We start from the raw sequence: 22,015 nt of genomic DNA, 5'->3' as shown, positions 1-22,015 counted from the left end.
AAGGAAATATCGGCCAAGAGTCCCACTCCTGATTCCTGTCCCGAAAGTGTGCAAGGGCAGACACTGGGAGACGATAGGAGCGGCTCAGCTATGATGCCCCAGAATGAAAGGCCTACCAGTGCTCACAGTTAAGGCTTCCGTGTCAAAGCTGGTCACTTAGGTGAAAAACAACTGTATCAAACATCCTGTTTTGTTCCTTGTCAAAATAGCTGTAAACAGTGTTTATATATATCCAGGAAAAAAAACAAGCATAATCCCTGAAAACATTCATTGTTCATTTACTGAAAGAACAACTTCTAATTATATAGTAACTCAATGTAGTTAAATGTCACCAGGGAGATCAGACACAGCTGGAGATTAGGACAAGAGTAAGAATAAGTAGATGAAAGCGTGGACAAAGAAAATTCATATTCAATACTATTTGTTGACCTACATTAAGAGCTTTGGTACAATAATCCATTAAAAACAGCCATACAGACCAGAACTTCCCAGTTGATTCCCAGTCTGTGCTCAGTTAGCTATTCTAAGCTGGGTCAGCAGTGAAGTATGTTACCAATGGTGTCAGAGCCCTAGGCTATGGAGGGAAGAAAAAAAAATCTGCCAAGTTCCCATTCCTGATTGCTATCCAAGGACCAGAAAAAATGATCACATAAGCTGCCGGACTATCCTAAAAATTCAACTGGTTCTCCAACATCCTTCAGGGAAAGGGAACCTGCCAGCCTACTTGGTTTGTGCTACACGTGAATCCAGTCCCATTTTACGTGGTTGACTCTTAATGCTCCCTGACGTGGCCTAGCGAGCCACTCGGTTGTAAAGAAAAACAATCATTTAAGGAAAAGGCCCACCACTGCCTTCTCAGGGCAAGTGAAGATGGACAGTAAATCTGGCCTTGCCACCACGGTCTACATTCCGAGAACAAATTTTTAAAAAACAGGATTAGGCTTGGCTGTGATCCCTCTCAGGGTAGTATAGCCTGCCAAATTCACAGACTAGGTTCACACGTGAAAAATGGTCACTTAGGCAAGGTACCGGAGATCTGTCGCCATGTGTGAAACTGTATTCCAATAAAAATCAGTGCTTTCAGGAGAGAAAAGGCTAGTTGGGAAAAAAAGCTAGCACTGTTGTTCACCATTCATACAAATGAGTTGGACTCGGGAATCGGAAATACAATTTCAAAATTTGCAGATGACACCAAATTGGGGTGTATAGTTAATACTGAGGAGGACTGTGACAAAATACAGGAAGACATTAATAAACTTGTAGATTTGGCGTGTAATTGGCAAATTAATTTCAATATAGGTAAGTGCGAGGTGGTACATTTTGGAAGGAATAATAAGGAGGCCACATAATCCTTGGAAAATAAGAGTCTAAATGGGGTAGAGGAGGAGGGGGATCTGGGGGTACCCATACATAAATCACCAAAAGTAGCAACGCAGGTTAATAAGGCCATAAAAAACACAAACAAAGCATTGGGTTCATTTCTAGAGAGATATAATTGAAAAGCAGAGAAGTTATGTTAAACTTGTATAGAACCTTGGTTAGACCACACTTGGAGTACCGTGAACAGTTCCCCATATTATCAAAAGGATATAGCGACACTGGAGAAGGTGCAAAAAAGATTTACTAGGATGATACCTATCAGGAAAGACTGAACAGACTGGGGCTCTTTTCTCTAGAAAAGAGAAGACTGACGGATGACCTGATAGAGGTCTTTAAGATTATGAAAGAGTTTGATAGGGTAGATGTAGAGAAGATATTTCCACTTGCGGGGGAGACCAGAACCATGGGCCATAAATATAAGATAGACACTAATAAATCCAAAAGAGAATTCAGGAGAAACTTCTTTACCCAGAGAGTGGTTAGAATGTGAACTCGCTACCACAAGGAGTAGTTGAGGCAACTAGCATAGAAGCATTTAAGGTGCAGCTGAATAAACACATGAGGGAGAAAGGAATAGAATGATATGTGGATGGGGTTAGATGAAGAAGAGTAGGAGGAGGCTCGTGTGGAGCATAAACACCGGCATGGATCTATTGGGCCGAATGGCCTGTTTCTGTGCTGTACATTCTATGTAATTCTATGCAATTTCAATTCATTTAAAATAACTGTTATATATCCTGGAGCAATGTAAAAGGCAAAATACAGATGGTTTCAGGTTTAAAATCACTATTTTGTCTTAAATTTTTGGAACAAACTTTTGCATATTTCTTATGTTTGAATTCTTTATTTGCAGCTCAATATCACCACAGTTGCAAGTTATAATGGATACAAGATTTTTAGTACTTTGATTAAGGTAGGACATAACAAATTTTCTCTAATACTTATTTTATTGGCTCGTGCTGCTCCTACTTCGCTGCCATAACTTTGCCGGAATTATCGTGCAAAACTGACAAAGTTATGACAGCAAAACAGGAGCAGCACCGAGCCAATAAAATAAGAGTTGATGTCAATAAAATTTGTATTACAATTGTGTGATGTACCTCCCAAACCCGTGACCTCTACCACCTAGAAAAACAAGGGCAGCAGACACATGGGAACAACACCACCTGCATGTTCCCCTCCAAGTCACACGTCATCCCGAATTGGAAATATATCGCCGTTCCTTCATCGTCGCTGGGTCAAAATCCTGGAACTCCCTTCCTAACAGCACTGTGAGAGAACCTTCACCATACGGACTACAGCAGTTCAAGAAGGCGGCTCACCACCACCTTCTCAAGGGCAATTAGGGATGGGCAATAAATGCTGGCCTTGCCAGTGACACCCACATCCCACGAATGAATAAAAAAAAGTACAAATTTATATAATCCTATTTGCTCTGTACTAATATTCTCGTTTATTGAGAGAAAGGCAACTAAGCAACTAAGAGGCTTATGTAATTTTTTTATTTTTCTGCTGTGGTATTATTTCCTGTGCTGATTTTCACATTCCAGGGAGGCCAGAATAGCCTCACCTCCGAGAGGATTTCTCTGACTCAGAGGACCAAGTAAACAATCATGGAGGCAGAAGGCAAAATACTGCGGGTGCTGGAAATCTGAAACAAAAACAGAAAATGCTGGAAACACTCAGCGGGTCAGGCAGCATTCTGTGGAGAGAGGAAGAAAGGGTTAACGTTTCAGGTCTTGTGAACCTTCATCAGAACTGGGTTCTAACGAAGGGTCATTGACTTGAAACGTTAACTCTACCTTTCTCCACAAATGCTGCCTGACCTGCTGAGGGTTTCCAGCATTTTCTGTTTTACTTATGGAGGCAGATTGGATGGGAGAGAGAGAGAAGGGAATAGGGCTGGAATTTCAAAGAAATTTTTTACATTTTTCTTCCTGTTGTTTCATATTTGGAGTTAAACTGCATAAAATAGAGAAATATCCGTAGGGTTAGGAGCGCTGATGAAAAGATTTTCCTTTCATTTAAATACTTATTGCACATCTGACCTGTAAATGAAGCACACGAATGGTATTGAGTAAGTGGGTAGGTACTTTATCCAGTTGATTGTATCCTAGGAGAGGCATTCAAGTACAGCCAAGTTCTGTAACAAAACCAATAGTCGTGTCAGTTTTATTTTTTGCAGGTTTGCAAGCTGTAGGATCAAATGTTTCTTTTTCATACTCAAATTATACTACAGTGATGCCCACTGAGTCGAATAACCTTAGAATCTAATCACACTACATTTAAAACTCCAGGAGCAACCCTACTAGCTGATGCTAAAAGAAAATCACTTTTGGTTTTATAGCTGTTAGGTTAAAATGTGCATTCTCAAATTTCCAGGTTTTGTGCACTTGATATTCCTTCACTGAAGGTTAATTTAATGTGCCTTCTTCCATTGCTACCTCACTACTTCTGCTGCAGCTGGCTCTTTGCTATCTCTCCTCTCCCCACAGCAAGATCCTAAGGATATATTACAGGGGGTGGGATTTCCTGGTCTTCTACTGAAGAGCTCAGGAAATCTTACCCACTATAGCACTTAAGTGTCTCATGAAGAATGTGGGAGTGCAGCCATAGTGCATAAGAAGAGGTTGTGGCAGGGCACAAATTAAAGATGATCACAAAAAGAATTAAAGGGGAAGTTAGAAAATATTTCCTTACACAGTGGGTGGGTAAAATGTGGAATTCTCTGCCACAAACCGTTGTTGAAGCAGAGTCCATGAATAGTTTTAAAAGGGAATTACATAATTGCTTGAAATAAAGAGAAATATTAAAGGGTATGGAGAGCAAACAGCATAGTGAGATTCAAGTAGATATCTCGTGCAGGAAAAAGCTGGTGCGGACTTTGTGGGATAAATTGCCTATTTCTTTGAAGTAACAGTCTATAATTTTCCTTCACTATCCTGCCCCAAATCCTGATCCCGCCGACCTCAAAGACCGCCAGGCGAGGGGTGGCTGTAGTCCCTGGGGCAATGGTAGAAGGCCCGCTGGACTCTGTCCATTTCCTGAAGCCCAAACCACTCACCAGGTGAAGGCCTCGGACCAGTCCAATGCCTAAACAAGAAGTTGAACGTTAATCTTCAGGTCTCCTCTGCCTCCTTTAAATAGTCACCTCCTCTTCAGGTCCCGCTACAGCACCTCCGACATTTTCCTCCCCTGGCAGCGGCGGGCTCCCTCTTGGTGGCAAGGATCTTACTGAGAGCCCACTCAGTAGGATACTCCTCACTAAATCTATTTTGGAAGTTTATTTTTATATATTAATAAAGTTCTAATTACAGAAAAGTAACTGTTAAAAATTACATTTTCACAGGAAACAAACCTGCTACCTCTAATAGAAGATCCAATGCACAGGCCATTCACAATGTTGTGGCCAACAGATGAAGCATTTAATTCTCTTCCTAAAGAGAGACAGGATTGGCTTTATAGTAATGAGAACAGACACAACCTTGTGGCGTATCTAAAATTCCACATGATCAGGGATTCAAAGGTATTTAAGAACTGTGATTGTGGACTGTGTATCCTGGATATGGGCTGTGATTTGTTCAGAAAGCACTGGTAGTTGTAAAGTGATTATGACTGTATGTTCCACTCAGAATCGGTTTCTGGTTCAGCTTAATATGAACTGTGTTGAAGCTACTGAGCTTATTGCCAGAACTGTGTTGCTCAAAATAGAAATGGCATCATAATTTAAATTTTATAATTGTGGAATTGAATGGGAGGATGGCATTGGCCCTGTGACTAGAGCAGACTAGGGCAGAATATCAACTGGGCCACACGGTTTGTGATCGGTCTACTGGTGATCTCCGATTTTGATCCTGCCAGAGTATGTGGAGATAAGGGAGTTCATCTTATTTAAATATTGCTGGAGCTTGCACTGTAGGGGCACATCTCAGTATCTGCCTGCCCAGGGAGGTTGGTAATTGCGGCAGAGACTGACCACTCCAGGTGAAGCATTTTGTACCCCCCACCCCACCAGCCCCAGTGGCTTTGTGTAAAAGAGGGATATGAAATGAGAGATATACTCCCCATGCAAGGGAACCAAGGGATATGAGGATAGGGCGGGAAAATGGAATTGAAATAGAAGATCAGCCATGATCTTACTGAATGACGGAGCAGGCTTGAAGGACCTTCTCTTATTTCTTATGTTCTTATGTACTGAAGTTTTCTTTGGGGATTTAGCCCAGGACTGGACCTTGAGACGGGCACCACTTGTCCATCTCCAATACTCTCTCCCCTCACCCCCCACCTGCACCAGCCTCGGCCCCTTTAACAGCGGTGACCTTGTTTGGGGCAGATAGAGGTCCTGCCCCAAACAAGGCCCCACAGAAACTGGCAGAGCAGGCCGGGACCTGGCATATCCGAGTCCTGGCATAATTCCCGGGCTTTTCGTCATACTCCTGTCTCACTCTTGGTGAGGAGTGCACCAAAAGGCCTGCAGACATTCAGGGCCTATGTAGGAATTGTGTTTCAAAGTTCAGCAACTCCTGGACCTAGTCTATTTCTTGATAGAGGAGCAAATTATTCCTAATTGGGAACTTCTAAGATGTAGAATTCATTTTTGATTTTTCCCCCATCTGAAAAAACTTCCTGCCTGCCAGTCGCTTCCTATCGAGTTCTGTAATTATAAAGGTCTTCATTAATTTTAAGTCAAATATCTGCCCTGTGGCAAATGCTCTGAGCCTATAAATCTATACCCAAAACAATAGTCATTTGTACACACAAGGGTGAATTCATCAATCCTGCACTCCCGGGAGGGTCAAAGAATTCCATAAAACGACACAGAAATTACAATACAGCAACAGGCCATTAGCCCAATCAATCTGTGTCTGTCAGTGTTTATGCTCCAAATAACCCTAATCCCATGTGCCTCCCTGTTCCCCTATCCCTTTAGCCCCCTTTCCTTCAACCACCTTTCTAACCTATTCTTAAAAGTTGACATGCTTCAATCACTAATTGCTTTTAATTCCCCCAGTTTATGTCCCACGCTCTGACATTTGCACTTTATCTTTTTTTATTCATATCTAAAGCGCCTCCTTTTCCTGTGATTTTTTTTGTCCAAGCTAATACCTCTTCCTTTATCTGTCTTTTCCCTGCTTATAACTGGTCAAATTGATTTTCTTCCTCTATTCCCTTTATTCCTTCTGCATGCTTTCCTTTTTTGCTAAATTCGTTTTTATTTATATATTCTCTCCTTGTTCTTTCTGATTGCTTTTATTTTCCCGCCCCCTTCCTTCCCAGTTTAAATGACTCTTCACTTCCCTATTTATCCATTTTGCCAGCTTATTAGCTTCCTTCCTGATCAGATATAGCCCATCCTTGTGGTGTAGCTCCCATCATCCCCAGAACTGGTGCCCATGCCTCATGAAATGGAAACCCTCTTCCAGACACCACCCTTTCAGTCATGTGTTGAGTTCCCTAATCTTCCTATCCTTCCCTATTTCAGTGCATAGCTCAAGGAGTAATCCAGAGACTACCACCCTTGATAATCTCCTAAACTCCTTTTGCAGGACTTCTGGCCTTTTCCTATATTATTGGCTCCCAAATGGACCACAAAGTCTGGCTGCTCTCCTTCCCCATCCATAATCTTTTCCAGTCTTTCCAAAATGTCCTTAACCCTAGCACCTGAGAGGCAACAAAGCATCTGGGACTGCATAAGATACCGTCCGCTTCTCTAACTACCGAGTCTCCTATTGCTACTGCGTTCCTCACTGAATTGCTAATCGCCCCTCCCCCACTGGTTGAGCCATCTCATGCATTTTGGTTCCATTGTAATCGATTTGATGCTTCTGCACAGAGTCCTCTCACATGAAGCCAGTGCTTTAAACTTGTTGGAGAGGATCATTTTCTCTGCGTATTCCTGCTCCAGCCTATCTCTTCACTTTTCCTGATACATGGATAGTCACCATTCCTTCCTCTTAACACTAGCAGCTCCCTATCTCTAGCAGGATTGACTACCCTCTGAAAAATTCTGAGATCTTGAGCTCGAGTAATTTCAGTTAGAGACACTTCCTGCAGATGTGTTTGTTCGAGTTAACATCTGTTGCTTAAAGCTCCCACATCCTGCAGGAACCACACATCACTGTCCCTTCCTGTGTTGCCATTTTTACTATAAAGGATGGTTAAGTTATAGTTAAGTTTTAAGTTTATGTTCTTTATCCACTTAAATTTCAATTAAATTACACTGCTCCTTCTTACCCCTCTGTTCCTAATTCCCACTCTAGTCACATTGCCATTTTGAAAGTACAGTTGTAGCTGTATCCTGAAGCCATGCTCCCTGCTGGGACTGCTGGATCAGTGAATTTGCCCTCTAATGTACGGTGGCTTTACCTTATCAGGAACACTATTCATTTTATGTCTCCACGTTCTCATCGTAGAAAGAAAGAAGAAAGGTCGTAGGTCAGTGGTGCCCAGTCTGCCACACTCTGGCACAGTGGGCCCAAGGATTTTCAGGGCCTCCGACTATTTGTAGGAATAGTCCTTGGTTTTTACAAATTATATGCTGGCTGCAATCTTACTGAACAAATTCTCCCAGTTCCCCCTCTAGTGTCCAGATGAGTACACTACGTTGAATAGTTTTATTTTCTCGACCTTCTGAATGTGTTTTTTTTCAAATACTTATGCAATGTTCCACATTTACAGACTGTAGCAGCAGACCTTCCACTTTATAGTGCCAAGAGGACAATGCACGGATCAATCATTTCAGTCAGTTGCAGCAGTACTATGATTGTAAGTTTATAAGAGAACTTTAGGAATGAGTGTTGTGAATGTTAAACAGTTATCCCAAAATGTAGCCCATACCAAACTTTGACAAAGACTGAACAAACATGGCTTTTGAATGGCCAGGACACAAATTGTCCTCCACGCTCGCAAGCTGACATGTCCAAAAAGATTCCTTCTGATAGCATCACCGTTTCACACAGCAAATGAAGGACTTACTGAGTTCCACAGGGAATAATTAGCAACAAAACTTAATTTGATTTTTAGATTGGATTTTCGAAAACAAATAATACATGGGCACATCTAGGGCTAAGTAGTTAATGTTCACGGTATTTACCCCTGGAATTTTCTTCTTCAATGTATTGATGCTGATTTTTAATCAATTTTTGAATGCATTCGGTGGACTAGATTGCATGAATGAATTTTGTTAATCTTTTACCGAATGTTGTGCTCTGTGACAATCAGAAAGAATGTTGGAAATCTTGGGGTTGACAAAGGGTTTGATTTTAATATAATTTGATATTTATTTAGGTTAAATTGTCTTCAAAAATAAAGGCAAGAGATAATCTGAGTTAGAAAAGGTTAACTTTCAGGATGCTGAAATTGCAAATATGAAACTAACCAAGAGTTGGCCTTGTGGCTTCGTAGATAAATACACCGTTCAGTGTAGAATTCAGCTGTGCCGACCAGGAAGGTCCCAGCTTCCATCCATGGTCTGTCACGCATTAACTGATCATACAGGGCCGATGGTAGGCCCGCTACAATTGGCCACAGCGTCCATGGATTGGGACAGGAATAATCAGCCAACGGTTTTGCTTGATCCAATGACCCCTCCTGGAAAGTGGATGTGGATGGATGTTGGATGAGGACAGGATCAGGATTGGCTATGGTCCTACCCATCATCAACAAACTTGTTGACACTCACTGCCTCAGGTCGCACATGAAAAGTGACCACTGAGGTGAGATACTGGAGGGCAGCGAGCACACATAGAACCAAACCCTAATGTCTTCAGGGCAGAAAATTAGGGTGAGGAAAATAAACTAAATTTGGGCCAAAAAGAACAATTGGATCCCAAATTTAAGTTTATGAACAAATTTAAGAGATAATGCAATAATTTTTTTACCAATTAAGAATATGTGTGGATTTTTTTTAAGTCAATGGAAATAAAAATCGGGAGAGATGTAAAACGGGCTGCTGATTCGCTATCGCCCGTTTTACAAAGTCAAAATTATCCCCTGTGTACTTTAAAAATATCTTAAATGTTGATATTATTAAAATAGAATTTTTTTTTTAGCTAATGGCTTAATCCATGTTGCATAGTGACAGCTACATCTCCTATTGATGCCATGGCTGTCCAGTGCATAAGGTATGGTTCATACAGTATTACCTTTGATTCAGGGAGATCTGATTGTGAATGATGGAAGTGCCCAGATTGTTCAGAGACACCTGGAATTTGATGGTGGAATTGCATACGGCATCAATAACCTTTTAGAACCTCCACATCTAGGAGCTCGGTGTGACGCACTTACAATGCATCCTGCAAATGTAAGTACCTCTAACAAATAAACCTCATTCTTTTGCTTGAAATTATGTTACTGACAAACAGCTGGATGTTGAATGGGGAGACTGTAGGTTCTTTCTAGATGGATGAGTCAAGATATAATGAAGGGCCCTCCTAACTTGTGATTTTTTTGTATTAAATTAATTTTTTTAAATTAAAAGTATATATTTTTTTAAAAGGTGTCTGAATACCCTAGTATTCTGTGCTCAAGTTGCCAAGCACATCTATAGTGAAATGTCAGACTGTTCATACTACAGTAAATTCTTCAATCCTACACTCCCAGCAGGAGCTTAGCTTGAAGAGAGAGCAGATAGGGTTTAGGACTACTGTATTTAGCAGCAATTCTCTGACCCACACTTCCTCCAAGTGGGACTCCCGCTGGCAGCATGAGACCAATGAATTTACCCTGTAACATCTCTAAACTTTGCATGAATCAATTCTGAAAGAAGGTTCCCTCTATTCCACTGTGTCACTTATATGGAGCAGTTATGTGAGCATTGGTTACATGTTTATTATTTGCTATTTTTCCCTCCTTATCTATAGCCCTTTTTTCCTTTTAAATACTTTATATAGTGTACTGTCTTTACACTGTTTCCTTTTTATGCAGCATATCGCAGCCATCAATGGAAGCCTAGTTGGATCAATGCAACATACTATTATTTACAATTTCTAGTTGAATTCTTTCCATAATTTAATTACACTTTGATGGTTAAATTCGATAACCTCTGAATCCGGGCACAGGGGGTCGCAGTGCGCTATTAACCCGCACCCGGTCGTTGCACGTGAGATACTTGATGCCTGGTTATATTCCGGTGAGCAGCCAGGCCTGACTGCGCTGTTGAATGGCTTCCCCCCAACAGAGGGGTCCGATATCGTGTGAGTGGCTCGCACCTCTTAAAGGCAGCCTGCACCTCTTAAAGGCAGCCTGCAACTCCTAGTTGCAAATCATAAGATACAGGTCCACACGGAGTCTGAACGGAGATCAGACATCGCACATGTAAAACACAGATGCAGGTCCCGTTCCTATACTTACAAACTGTTGAGTTATGTTAAAGTATTGAATAAAGGTTGCGTACTACTAAATCCCACATCCTCCAATCTGCATGCCAGACCTCACCAACCTGTCGATCTGAGTTTGTGCCAGGCCTGCAAGACATTGTGCACCAAGGTTCTCTGTTGATGCAGTAGAGGCTTTGGTGCAAGAGGTGGACCAAAGGAGGGGCATCCTATATCCACAGGTGGGCAAGAAGCCCTCCAGACATATGCTTAAGAGGCAGTGGGAGGCAGTAGCGGACAAAATCAATGCCAGGCACATAGCACCACAAACATGGATGCGGTGCAGGAAGAAATTCAATGCTTTGACACAAGTGGTCAAGTTGAGTGAGGTCAACTGTCAAGTGGCATCTTCTACCAACTGTACCACTAGCCGCATCCACTGCTCCACGCACTCCACCCACCATCACCCACATACCAACAAACTCTTTCAATCAGTACTCAACTCTTCCAGTCAGATGCTTCCTCTCACCCTCACACATTACCACTGTTGCAAGCGGCATACCCACAACTCACAGGTCACACACATTGGCAGCTATTCAAACATGACAGGCACATCAAATATCCTGCAGGACACTCACGACACACATTCCGCTTCCTTGCCAGGAGAAGGTGGTGGATAACAGGATGCAGCAAGTGACAGTGGCAATTAGCCCCTCGAACCCCACCTTGTTTCGCCATTCAGTGAGATCATGTTTGGTCTGTGACCTGACTCCATATACCTGCCTTAGCCCCATATCCCTTAATACCTTTGGTTAACAGAAATCTATCAATCTCAGATTTAAAATTAACAATTGAGCTAGCATCAACTGCTGTTTGCGGAAGAGCGTTCCAAACTTCTACCACCCTTTGCATGTAGAAGCGTTTCCTAACTTCATTCCTGCAAGTCCAGACTTTAATTTTTAGGCTATTTTCCCGTAGTCCTAGTATTCAAATATTGGAGACCTCCAAAAACAGGTACAAATGCATCAGCAGCCAGAAGCAATAATCCAGCAACTAACCTGTAAATCCTGCATGGTCACTTTAAATAGCGCTGGTGGGGGAGTCCTCCAAGCCGTCTATGACCTGTTCAGCTGTGCATGGTTAAGACAGTGCGTAGCTGGAGTGTTGAGTTCCAAAATGATATCTGTCCCTTTAAATCAGTGTTGAACACTGATCTAACACATATGCCCCTTACTTTACATGGTACCGGCATTCGTTATCTGCGCGTGCACAAACGCCTTTACCAAGATGGCGTCTGGTGCATGTCATGCTAGAAGTGTGCGCGCGCATACCGGACACCATTTTGGGACCTTAGGAGGCCGCGTGGCGCCTAAAAAATGGGCGCTGTGGGCCCGAATTTATAGCCCTGTATCGTTAATTGTGGCATGGTTGATAATAATTGCGCTACATACTTCAAAAAGTTTGTTCATTTAAGTAAAGTGATTTACACATTATTTTTTGCAAAGTCTATTTAAGATTGATTTTTCGTGCTGTTCTTGGTACTACAGTGCATTCATGAAACTTTTAAGGATAAATTTTCTTGTTCCTGTGCCTGGCTGTATTGGACCATAGAGGAAATGTAGATGAGAAGGATCACAGGGCTGTAAGGGAGCCCACCAGATTTCCCATCCATTAATTTAAATGGACAGAAAATCAGGTGTGTAATCCTCCCCATCCAAGTTTCCTATATGTGCTGCACCCAAGTCATTCAATATGCCCAAGTACACGAACAAGAAAATCTGCTTCTAAATAGTATATATTTTTTAGGAAAATGAGCATGCTTCTGGCTTACTGTGGACCATTCATGTTTAGGGTGTCTGTGGTAGTTGTTTGATGCCTCCTCCCTGTCCTCCTGGATCAAAACCACAGGTAAGATTTGGCTTGTGTCGAAAGTTTGTCCTAATTTGTTCTAAATCAAGGCCGGGAACTGATTTGTAGTCCTAAAATAGAACTATAATGGAATTAAAAGCCTAGTTACAGAATACTGTTTATAGATAAAAGCAGAGTGTTCTGTAATATATTTATTGCGTTATACAGTGTGTTAAGGGTTCTGATAATTTAATATTGAGAATTGCTTGATTGGCACCCCATCCATCACCCTAAACATTCACTCCCTTCACCACCGGCGCACTGTGGCTGCAGTGTGTACATCTACAGGATGCACTGCAGCAACACGCCAAGGCTTCTTCGACAGTACCTCCCAAACCCGCGACCTCTACCATCTAGAAGGACAAGGGCAGCAACACCACCTGCACGCTCCCCTCCAAGTCACACACCATCCTGACTTGGAAATATGTCACTGTTCCTTCGTTGTCGCTGGGTCAAAATCCTACCTAACAGCACTGTGGGAGAACCTTCACCACATGGACTGTAGTGGTTCAAGAAGGCGGCTCACCGCCACCTTCTCAAGGGCAATTAGGGAGGGGCAATAAATGCTGGCCTTGCCAGCGACGTCCACATCCCATGAACTAATTTAAAAAATTAATAAATTCAGTGAGATCCTTACTTCTGTTTTTTTATTTGAAGGATGGTTCAGAGTACCACAGTTGTAGGTACAATCAAATGAACTGGATGGATAGATATCGATCTCACTTATGGAAACATGTCAGCGATCGGATGCATGTCCTCGCGTATCCCTATTCTGTGATCAGAGGAACATGGGCTCATCCAGGTCAATTCCACGCTTCAAGTGGCTGCAGCAGACAATGTGTTAATCCCCTATGGATTCCCCAGTGTTGTAAAAATCATTACGGCTCTTATTGTCAAGGTAATGCCAGAGATGGCACATACATCAAATTTCCATCACCATTGTATTGTTTCAGATATATATGTTGCTTTTGTCCCTATTTGTCGGAATTTTTTTTATTGCAGTTCAGTACATTTCTCTGCAACCTTCAATAAATCACACTGTCAACCAGCAACAAGCCAGAGCCAAAGAATTAAATCAGTTCAGATTCAGGTTTAAGTAAATTGAAGCTTTGAAAAGGTTGACTCAGAATCTGGTGGATTTGATTGTTTTCTGGTTGGAAGCTTGCTGTGTTTGTGCCGGCAAAGGGCTCAAATGTATGGAAAAAAGGTGGCATGGGCAGTATTCTTTGGTCCCATGGGCTGTTTTGGTGATCCAGAAACATTATTATTAAGGGCTGAGCACTTCGCCTCAGTATCACGCTGACTGTTCTATGTGCTGTACAATGTCACTTCCAATTTTTAAACAGAGTAAGATTTTGCAATGTTAGATGATGAATTCCATTTACCTGTTACAGGTGATTATGTACTTTTGAGTTGAGGAAGGAAGTAGCACCAATCATTGTTGACCCAATGCTTCTATAGGCCAGTAATACAGGATATGGGGATATGATTTGAAAACTATTTTTGTTTTAGGCTGTGATTCTACTGCACTACCAGTCTGAAAAAAATAACTGCAGAGTGTGAAGTACGACTGGCAGGTCCCAAATTACACTCACTACAAGTTATGCTTTGCACTCTGCCCACCAGGAGAAAGCTCTGCGTGTGCTCGCTGACACATACGTGCAAAGCTTCAATGAGCTGCCTGCGCACTTCACACTGTACTAAGGTTATATTTCAACAGTTCTATAAGGCCAAACAATATGAGACAGAATGATTCAGGGGCCTCAGCCCTTTTGTTTTAGGGCATTCTGGAATCAATTTGGACTTGACCACAGATTTAAGAAAGCATTTTGTATCAATCGTCTGATGGAGGACTGTAGCTGATAGTTAGGTACAGGTAGTTTTTAAAATGTTGCATTTTAACCCGCGGAATAAATTCCTTCACTAGCACTCCTTCCCCTTTTCCAAAATGCTTTTTCATCTCTGTTTTGAAAATCACCTCGAAGCGGGCACTCAGGTTAAGTTATGTGTCCTGTTATGGTCAAAGATCCATATTAGTTTTATTGCTGGTGACGGAGCCAGTAAAAATATTTAAGGCTGTGGGGGTGAAATTAGTCTTTGCTGGTAGCACAAAACGGGCTTGTAGCAAATCAACAGCCCATTTTACACCAGGCCTGATTTTCTTGTCATTGACTTCAGCGGAAGAGAAAATCGAGCGTAATATAAAACAGGCTGCTGATTCTCTCTGAGTCCGTTTCATGCTACTGGCGAAGACTAATTTCACCCTCTGTGATTCAATGGTAGTTTAAAGATGTAAATATATTTTGATTGAAACTTAGAATTCTATTTCCTATTATAATACAGATACTGCAAATGGTAATCAAGAACACTTCCACTTTTATTGCCAGTGCCATCAATGGCTGGTGGGTTGGGAAAATGCAACAGGTCTGCTGTCCCAGCCCAAATGGAACATTCTCCTATTGCTCCACTTCATGGCTCCCTATAGCCTCTTCTCTAATATAGAAGATTTACTTTGTGACTTTATTGTTTCAGTGTGTCCTGGAGGAGTACAGTCCCCTTGTAGTTCTCATGGAACTTGTAATGATAGAAGACTTGGAAATGGAACATGCCAGTGTTCAGTGGGGTTCAGTGGAACGGCCTGTGAACTGTGTGAATCAGGCCGATATGGACCAGACTGCAAAAGTATGTATTGCAACCAGCTTGATGTCCTCTGACCTGTGCAAGATAAGTTGGTAGCTTCTTTGTATCTCACAACTGATGATTTAGCCTACAGTCCTAAATGCCTAACCTGGTTTGCCACTGCGTTTCTTAAATTATTTTTGTACCTTGTTGAAGCTAACTTTCTTTGAAACCTGTTCATTCAAATATACAGAATCCAGGCAGCTTGCTAGAACAGCACATTGCACTGTCAATGCACAGATTCATGTAGATCATTCACCTCATAGCAATACCTCAGCTTCTGTGCAAGAGTTGCCAAGTGATAATGGTACATTTGGGAGCAAAGAATTTACTTACTATCTTGATGGTGAATGTGGCTGATCTTTGATGTTACAATATACAAATTTGGTTTCACTTGGGTTTAGTCCTGTGGGGGGAATTATCGGCACTTTCAAACTTTACTTTTTTAAATTACAGAATGTAATTGCACAGAATATGGAAGCTGTGATGAAGGAATTTCTGGTGAAGGGACCTGTTTCTGCAGAGAAGGTTGGACAGGAAGATACTGTGAAACAAGATTTGGCAAGTAATTTTACATATTTAATTTTGAAATTAATATTGGGCTCACTAATTAGTGTTATCTCACAGCGTATTGTCATTGTGACTTAGGTTTCTAGATACCTGTAATATTATGTGCTGGTACAAAGCCATTTTTTAAATGCATATGGTTTAATAACTTATCAAAACAAAAGGCAGAAGTTGTTTAATAGTTATAATAATTGACAAATGAAATTAAAATTCAATTGCTGAAATTAAACCAATTTATAAGAAAAATTAGTATGATAGAAGAACTGTAAAATTCTCTTGATGTGAATTATATTGCAGCAATTTGAAAGAACTTATTTTATAAAGTAAGATTACCAAATAAAGGGTATAGTTTTCACTGTTCACTAATGCTAGCAGTCAAGTCAATTTGAGTCCCACTTTATACTTACACCAATGTTTTTGTTAACGTTAGTGAACAGAGGAATGAATATATCTAAGTACTAAAAATAATGTGGGATGAAAATGTTGAAAATTTGAAACTACAACAGGAAATGCCAGTATTGCACAGCAGCATCTGGTAGATAAAAATAGGTCAGTGTTTCAGGTGTGACCCTTCTTATACGTGAAACACTAAGTCTTTCTCTGGCAGATGTTGATCAACCTCCAATGCATCAGGGTGTGATCTTCATAAAGAAAAATATACACGTACATTTAATAGCTCGTGAATTTATGTTTCTTAGATTCTTAGCACAGTGTCATTAAAATGAAATATTATTCTAAGATTGTCTTTCTGGCAGTAATGTCAGAGTATACTTTAGAAGTTCATACAAAACACAAATTTGCAACAATTATAGCGCTCAGTAAATACACTAAGTGCTGCAGTTGTCTTTGTTCTAGGCTAGCCTGAGCTGCATAAAATCAAATAGAGGCAAACGATCTTATGAAGAAATTAAATTAAATTGACTTAAAATCTATTTATAAAGTAAAAAAGAAGCATAAGCCTCTGATTTTGTCACATGGATTACAGCACAGAAAGCATCATATTGGATAGAAATTTACCCCACTGAATGGGAGATTACAGCTGTTGGCTTTTTCATGATTGATGGATTTTGCATACTATGGAACTTATGATGCTATAACATTGACAGGATTTTTTCTGCTTTTTTAAAAAATAGTTGTAAAGCCTACATGTTCCCCAAAGTGTGATAGCAATGCTGTTTGCAGAACTGACAACATCTGTGAGTGTAATCCGTATTATGAAGGTGATGGAAGAAAATGCACAGGCAAGGACAAGTACCTCAATTAAACTTGACCCAAAAAATGGTAAAATCTGACTGGCTGTCTAGAACCTTCACACTGTTTTATATTCAATTCAGATTCCTAAGCCCTGGAATTAAGTTTTGTGATGCTAGTGAATGAACGCTGAAATTCCTCTCCTCATTATTGTACTGGAGGTATTAACCCATTAATTTAAATAGGTGAATGGCCTTGCTAAAATAGCAGAGAGAGGAATTTCAGATGAAATCTCAATGTATTAAGTGTTCATAAACTGACATCACACAGTGTAATTTCAGGGCCTTCGGTGTTGGATGCCACTTAGAAGTTTAACACCATAGCAGTTTACAGCACAGAAGAAAGCTGCCCAGGTCATCGTGACTATGCTGACTCTTTGCTAGAGCAATCGCAAACTAATTCCAAAGCCTTGTATCTTTCCCTGCTTTGAATGTTCATCCACTTTTCCCTTAAGAAATGCAATGGTGTCTACCTCAACTGCTAACTGCAGCAAAGCATTCCTGTGTCCTCACTTTCTTAGGGACAATTTTAAATTGATGACCCCTCTTGCTGGAACTGGTAATTGTTCAACAATAGAATTATACAATTTATAGCACAGAAGGAGGCCATTCAGCCCATCATGTCTGTGCTGGTGCTGGTTCTTCCACGGGAACAATTTACTCTAATCCCATTTCCCTGTCCTTTTGATTTCAGTGGAGAAATGGCCAAATTCAAATTCAGCAGCATCTTTTATTTTTTTAAATTCTGCGGCCAACCCACGCTGTGGAAAAATGAGCCAGTATCAGTAGTTCAGGCAACCGGCGGTGGGATGTACTGTCCTGTTGCAGTTCCACGAGTGGAGCGGAGCCACGGGAAATTTGGCCTGGATATATCCAAGATAAAGGCTTTTCAAAATACAATGGGGATAATTTTCAACTTTCCGCTGGGGAGTAAACCTGACATTGCAGATTGGACACCCGTTTTAGAAACCGCCTGACTTTCTTTCCAATAGCAAGGAAAATCGGGCGGTTTCTAAAACAGGCACCCAAGGCAGGCCTCAGAGACGGGTTATCGGAGAACATAAAAACAGATCCTGGACCAGGTTTGGGCTGTTTAACACTGTTAAAGTCTGATTAAGAATGATTAGAAGCAAATGTTTTATAGAATAACGGAAATTTAAATTCATGCTATAATAAAGTTTCATTTAGCTATTAAATTGTTCTTGTTGATCTTGCATGGAATTACTGTGAGTAAAACATATTCTTTGATGTAACTTTATTTATAGTGGTTAACCGTTGCAAGCACAATAATGGAGGTTGCCATCAACATGCTGCCTGCATTCAAAACAGGATTAACATTACCTGCACCTGTCAACCAGAGTATAAGGGAGACGGCTATGTCTGCAGCCCCATAGATAGGTGTGCCAATGGCAGGAATGGTGGATGCAGTGAGCATGCAATATGCATCAACATTGGACCAGTAAGTGCAAATGACGAGCACATTAGGACTGGTTAAAATTGACTTGTTTCCTGAACTGAAATGCATGGTTAGAATTATGAGGGGCAATTTTTAACTAACTGCTGCAGCATAGAGCTGGAGTTGAGGTCAGTTATAGAAACCACCCGATTTCAATGGAAAGGGAAATCGGGCAGTTTCTATAATGGGTGTCTGACCTGTAACACCAGTCACAGAGTTCTTGTAGCCTAATGCATACTTCAGCATCTTTTTCAGCAAGTGATGGTTAACTTTGCATTTGAGCATATGGACAAGATCAAGGTTCCAGGGAATAACACTCTTGGAGAGAGTTCCACAGGTAAGAGATGTTGGTGTTCTTTCACAAGAAGAGACGCAGGTAAAACCTGCATCCCACTCTGACAATTCCAGAATCTGAAAAAGGATGTGAGAATATGGCAGAATGAAGGCGGGGATAGATGAAGAAACTATAACACACTGTGGACAATCCAGGAAAAAATAAGAGAAGCAGAGAGAGTCCAATTGTACCAGCACAATTAAGCATGTTGATATGCACATTTTACACACCCAAGTTGGAGTTCTGTCTAAATTGGTTTTGCTGCGTTTGTTCAAAATGCTTTGAATGTGCTGTGCTTTCTATATGAGACAATGTTGGTAAAAGGAAAATATTCAGACTAGTCTTTGAAAAAGGATCTTATTTTCACATACAAACTGCTAACAGTCAGCCATCCGCCACCCAAATGGATGTCATACATTTGGAGTCAAAGTGAACAATTTCGAGGCCACAGATTGACGGACATTCCACACCATGAAAATACAGTTATTATTGACATATCTTGGATGGTGTTTGAGGGAGTAATGAAGAATCTTGCAGTCCTACCTACCCAGACTCTCATTTGAAGGAGAACTGTGTGGTGCCGAAGAGACGTTTTGAAAGCAGTGAATGAAACACCATTTTGGCAAAAGATATTTCAATAGAGTTAGAAAATAAAAGTCTAAAAAGGAATGAATCCAAAATAAACTGCTTTGCAAAATTGCATGGAGGGTCTTGTAATTAGGTGGTGTAATATTAATGGACAAATGCATCATGTGTTTGTCTGAAATTCCTCTCTCATCTTCCTCAAGGGGATGCTTATCTGTAATTTCAGGGTCAAGGATTTTTTATTTTACAGAAATAATTTTGTATTTGCTGCAATATCCAAGATCTATTAAATTTGCTGGGAGCTTTTCCAGTTTATTTGTGTTATGCAATGAATTTGTGCTCTTAAAAGATATGCGACACATTTTGAAATAATTTTGTGACAACCACTGCAATGTCCATAATTTGTAGTTTCTTAAAAAATCTTTGAGTTTTTGCATATTTAATGAGTAGTTTAGGAAATAGTTATGAATTTAGTTATGAAATTTCTGTTACAGAACAAACGGAGGTGCGAATGCAAAGAAGGATTTCGAGGTGATGGTATCCAGTGTCTGGTAAATGCCAAACCTCCCGTTGATCGCTGCCTTGAAATGATTGACCTTTGTCATCCTAATGCCTTTTGCATTGATCTCCACTTCCAAGGTGAGAATTTATTTTTCTACCTTGCATCATTTTATTTAATGTATTGTCTTTAGTCTGCTATTTTGAAGAAGGTTACATAAAACATTATTTGGATACTGTATGATAACTACAGTGCTTTTGTTTGCATCAACCCAGGCAGCATTTTTAAGTCATTTTTTTAATAATCGCTACGTGAAACAAGAGCACACACCTGCACAAGTCTGTAAACCAATATAACATTGTCAACATTCAGCAATTCAGCTGGTGGTGCAGAAGGACTGTTCTTGCACAACCATTCAAAATTGGAAAGTCTCTGTCCTCAGCTGAGGCAGTAGTAGGTGAAGTACAATTTTTTTAAATGGTGAGAAACTATTAAATGTTATTAAATGTTGGTGTTCAGAGAGATTTGGGTGTCCTCGTACAAGAAACACAAAAAGTTAGCATGCAGGTACAGCAAACAATTAGGAAGGCAAATGGCATGTTGGCCTTTATTGCAAGGGGGTTGGAGTACAAGAGTAAGCAAGTCTTACTACAATTGTACAGGGCTTTGGTAAGACCACACCTGGAGTACTGTGTACAGTTTGGGTCTCCTTATCTAAGGAAGGATATACTTGCCTTTGAGGTGGTGCAACGAAGGTTCGCTACATTGATTCCTGGGCTGAGAGGGTTGTCCTATGAGGAAAGATTGAGTAGATTGGGCCTATACTGTCTGGAGTTTAGAAGAATGAGAGGTGACCTCATTGAAACATATACAATTCTTAGAGGGCTTGACAGGGTAGATGTTGAGAGGTTGTTTCTCCTGGCTGGAGAGTCTAGAACTAAGGGGCATAGTCGCAGGATAAGGGGTTGGCCATTTAAAATTGAGATGAGGAGGAATTTCTTCACTCAGAGGATTGTGAATCTTTGGAATTCTCTACCCCAGAGGTTATGGGGATCGGGCGGGAAAGTGGAGTTGAAGTCGAAAATCAGCCATGATCTTATTGAATGGCGGAGCAGGTTTGAGGAGCCGTATGGCCTACTCCTGCTCCTATTTCTTCTGTTCTTAATTCGTCTCACTGTCCCATCCTACGGAAAGGAATAAAATCAACAAAGAATCCCCCCTCCCGGTTACTGTTTAGTGATCCATGCTCAAAGTGCATGTGCATGGCTATCAGGTCAGGTCAGAATTGGGCTTGGCTATGATGCCCCACTAGGATTCGATAGCCGGCTGACAATCCAAGCTGTGGCTAGGCTCACTAGTGAAGAAAAGACACTTGAGTGAGCTGCCAGAAAACCGCTGGGACACACAGAACTGGCCCAAGATAATGCAGGGTTGTAGCCAACATTTTCTCGTGTTTACAATCTTAGTTGACCTGATTGTACAACAGCTGGGATACACTTCCATTGGAGGTTTCATGGGAATGACACATAATTCAGCAATGAAAATCATAGCATGGTCATTTTGTGAATAACCACCAGACATTTAGATCCATGTACGTAGCGATGTTGTTCATTTTTCCAGATAAAACAGCTGGAGTATTCCATTTGCAGTCAGCCAGTGGGAAGTACAAGTTTACCTTTGAAGTTGCAGCTGCTGCCTGCAATGCTGAGGGAGCTACGCTGGCAAGTTTTGATCAACTTGCTACTGCCCAGCAGGTAAATGTCTATACAAACAAGGTATTTAGCAGAGGTCAATTTTATGTGCGCATGTGTGTGCCTTAAATGGTATTTTATTCAGTGGCGCAGAGAGTTGTTTGGTGCCCCCAGGTAAATGTGCTCGATCACATCTGCATGTATACGTCCACTGGAATTTCACCAGGCTGGCAGGGAGGAAGTGACCCAGTAAAAATGAAAGCAGCACTGACCCCACCATCTTTTTGCTGTTGGTGGTGTCCCACTATCTTCATGTGTCATTCTCCTTTTATTTTTCCCTCAGATTTTCTCC

The 22,015-nt window shown here is 41.0% G+C and overlaps 1 protein-coding gene across 1 annotated transcript in view; it reads left to right on the top strand.

Annotated features, from left to right (window-relative positions):
- stab1 (stabilin 1) overlaps positions 1–22,015 on the top strand; it is a 187,077-nt gene that overhangs the window by 148,149 nt on the left and 16,913 nt on the right. Inside the window, exons 50-61 of the mRNA XM_067998609.1 lie at positions 2,234–2,293; positions 4,730–4,906; positions 8,059–8,145; positions 9,536–9,682; positions 12,546–12,602; positions 13,260–13,500; positions 15,135–15,284; positions 15,738–15,842; positions 16,982–17,089; positions 18,364–18,557; positions 19,968–20,112; positions 21,593–21,726. Coding sequence (XP_067854710.1) covers positions 2,234–2,293; positions 4,730–4,906; positions 8,059–8,145; positions 9,536–9,682; positions 12,546–12,602; positions 13,260–13,500; positions 15,135–15,284; positions 15,738–15,842; positions 16,982–17,089; positions 18,364–18,557; positions 19,968–20,112; positions 21,593–21,726 — 1,605 coding nt within the window. The remainder of the gene's footprint in view (positions 1–2,233; positions 2,294–4,729; positions 4,907–8,058; positions 8,146–9,535; positions 9,683–12,545; positions 12,603–13,259; positions 13,501–15,134; positions 15,285–15,737; positions 15,843–16,981; positions 17,090–18,363; positions 18,558–19,967; positions 20,113–21,592; positions 21,727–22,015) is intronic.

Source organism: Heptranchias perlo, chromosome 17 (genome assembly GCF_035084215.1).
Source record: "Heptranchias perlo isolate sHepPer1 chromosome 17, sHepPer1.hap1, whole genome shotgun sequence".
NCBI lineage: Eukaryota > Metazoa > Chordata > Chondrichthyes > Hexanchiformes > Hexanchidae > Heptranchias > Heptranchias perlo.
This window is presented reverse-complemented; position numbering and strand designations above follow the sequence as displayed.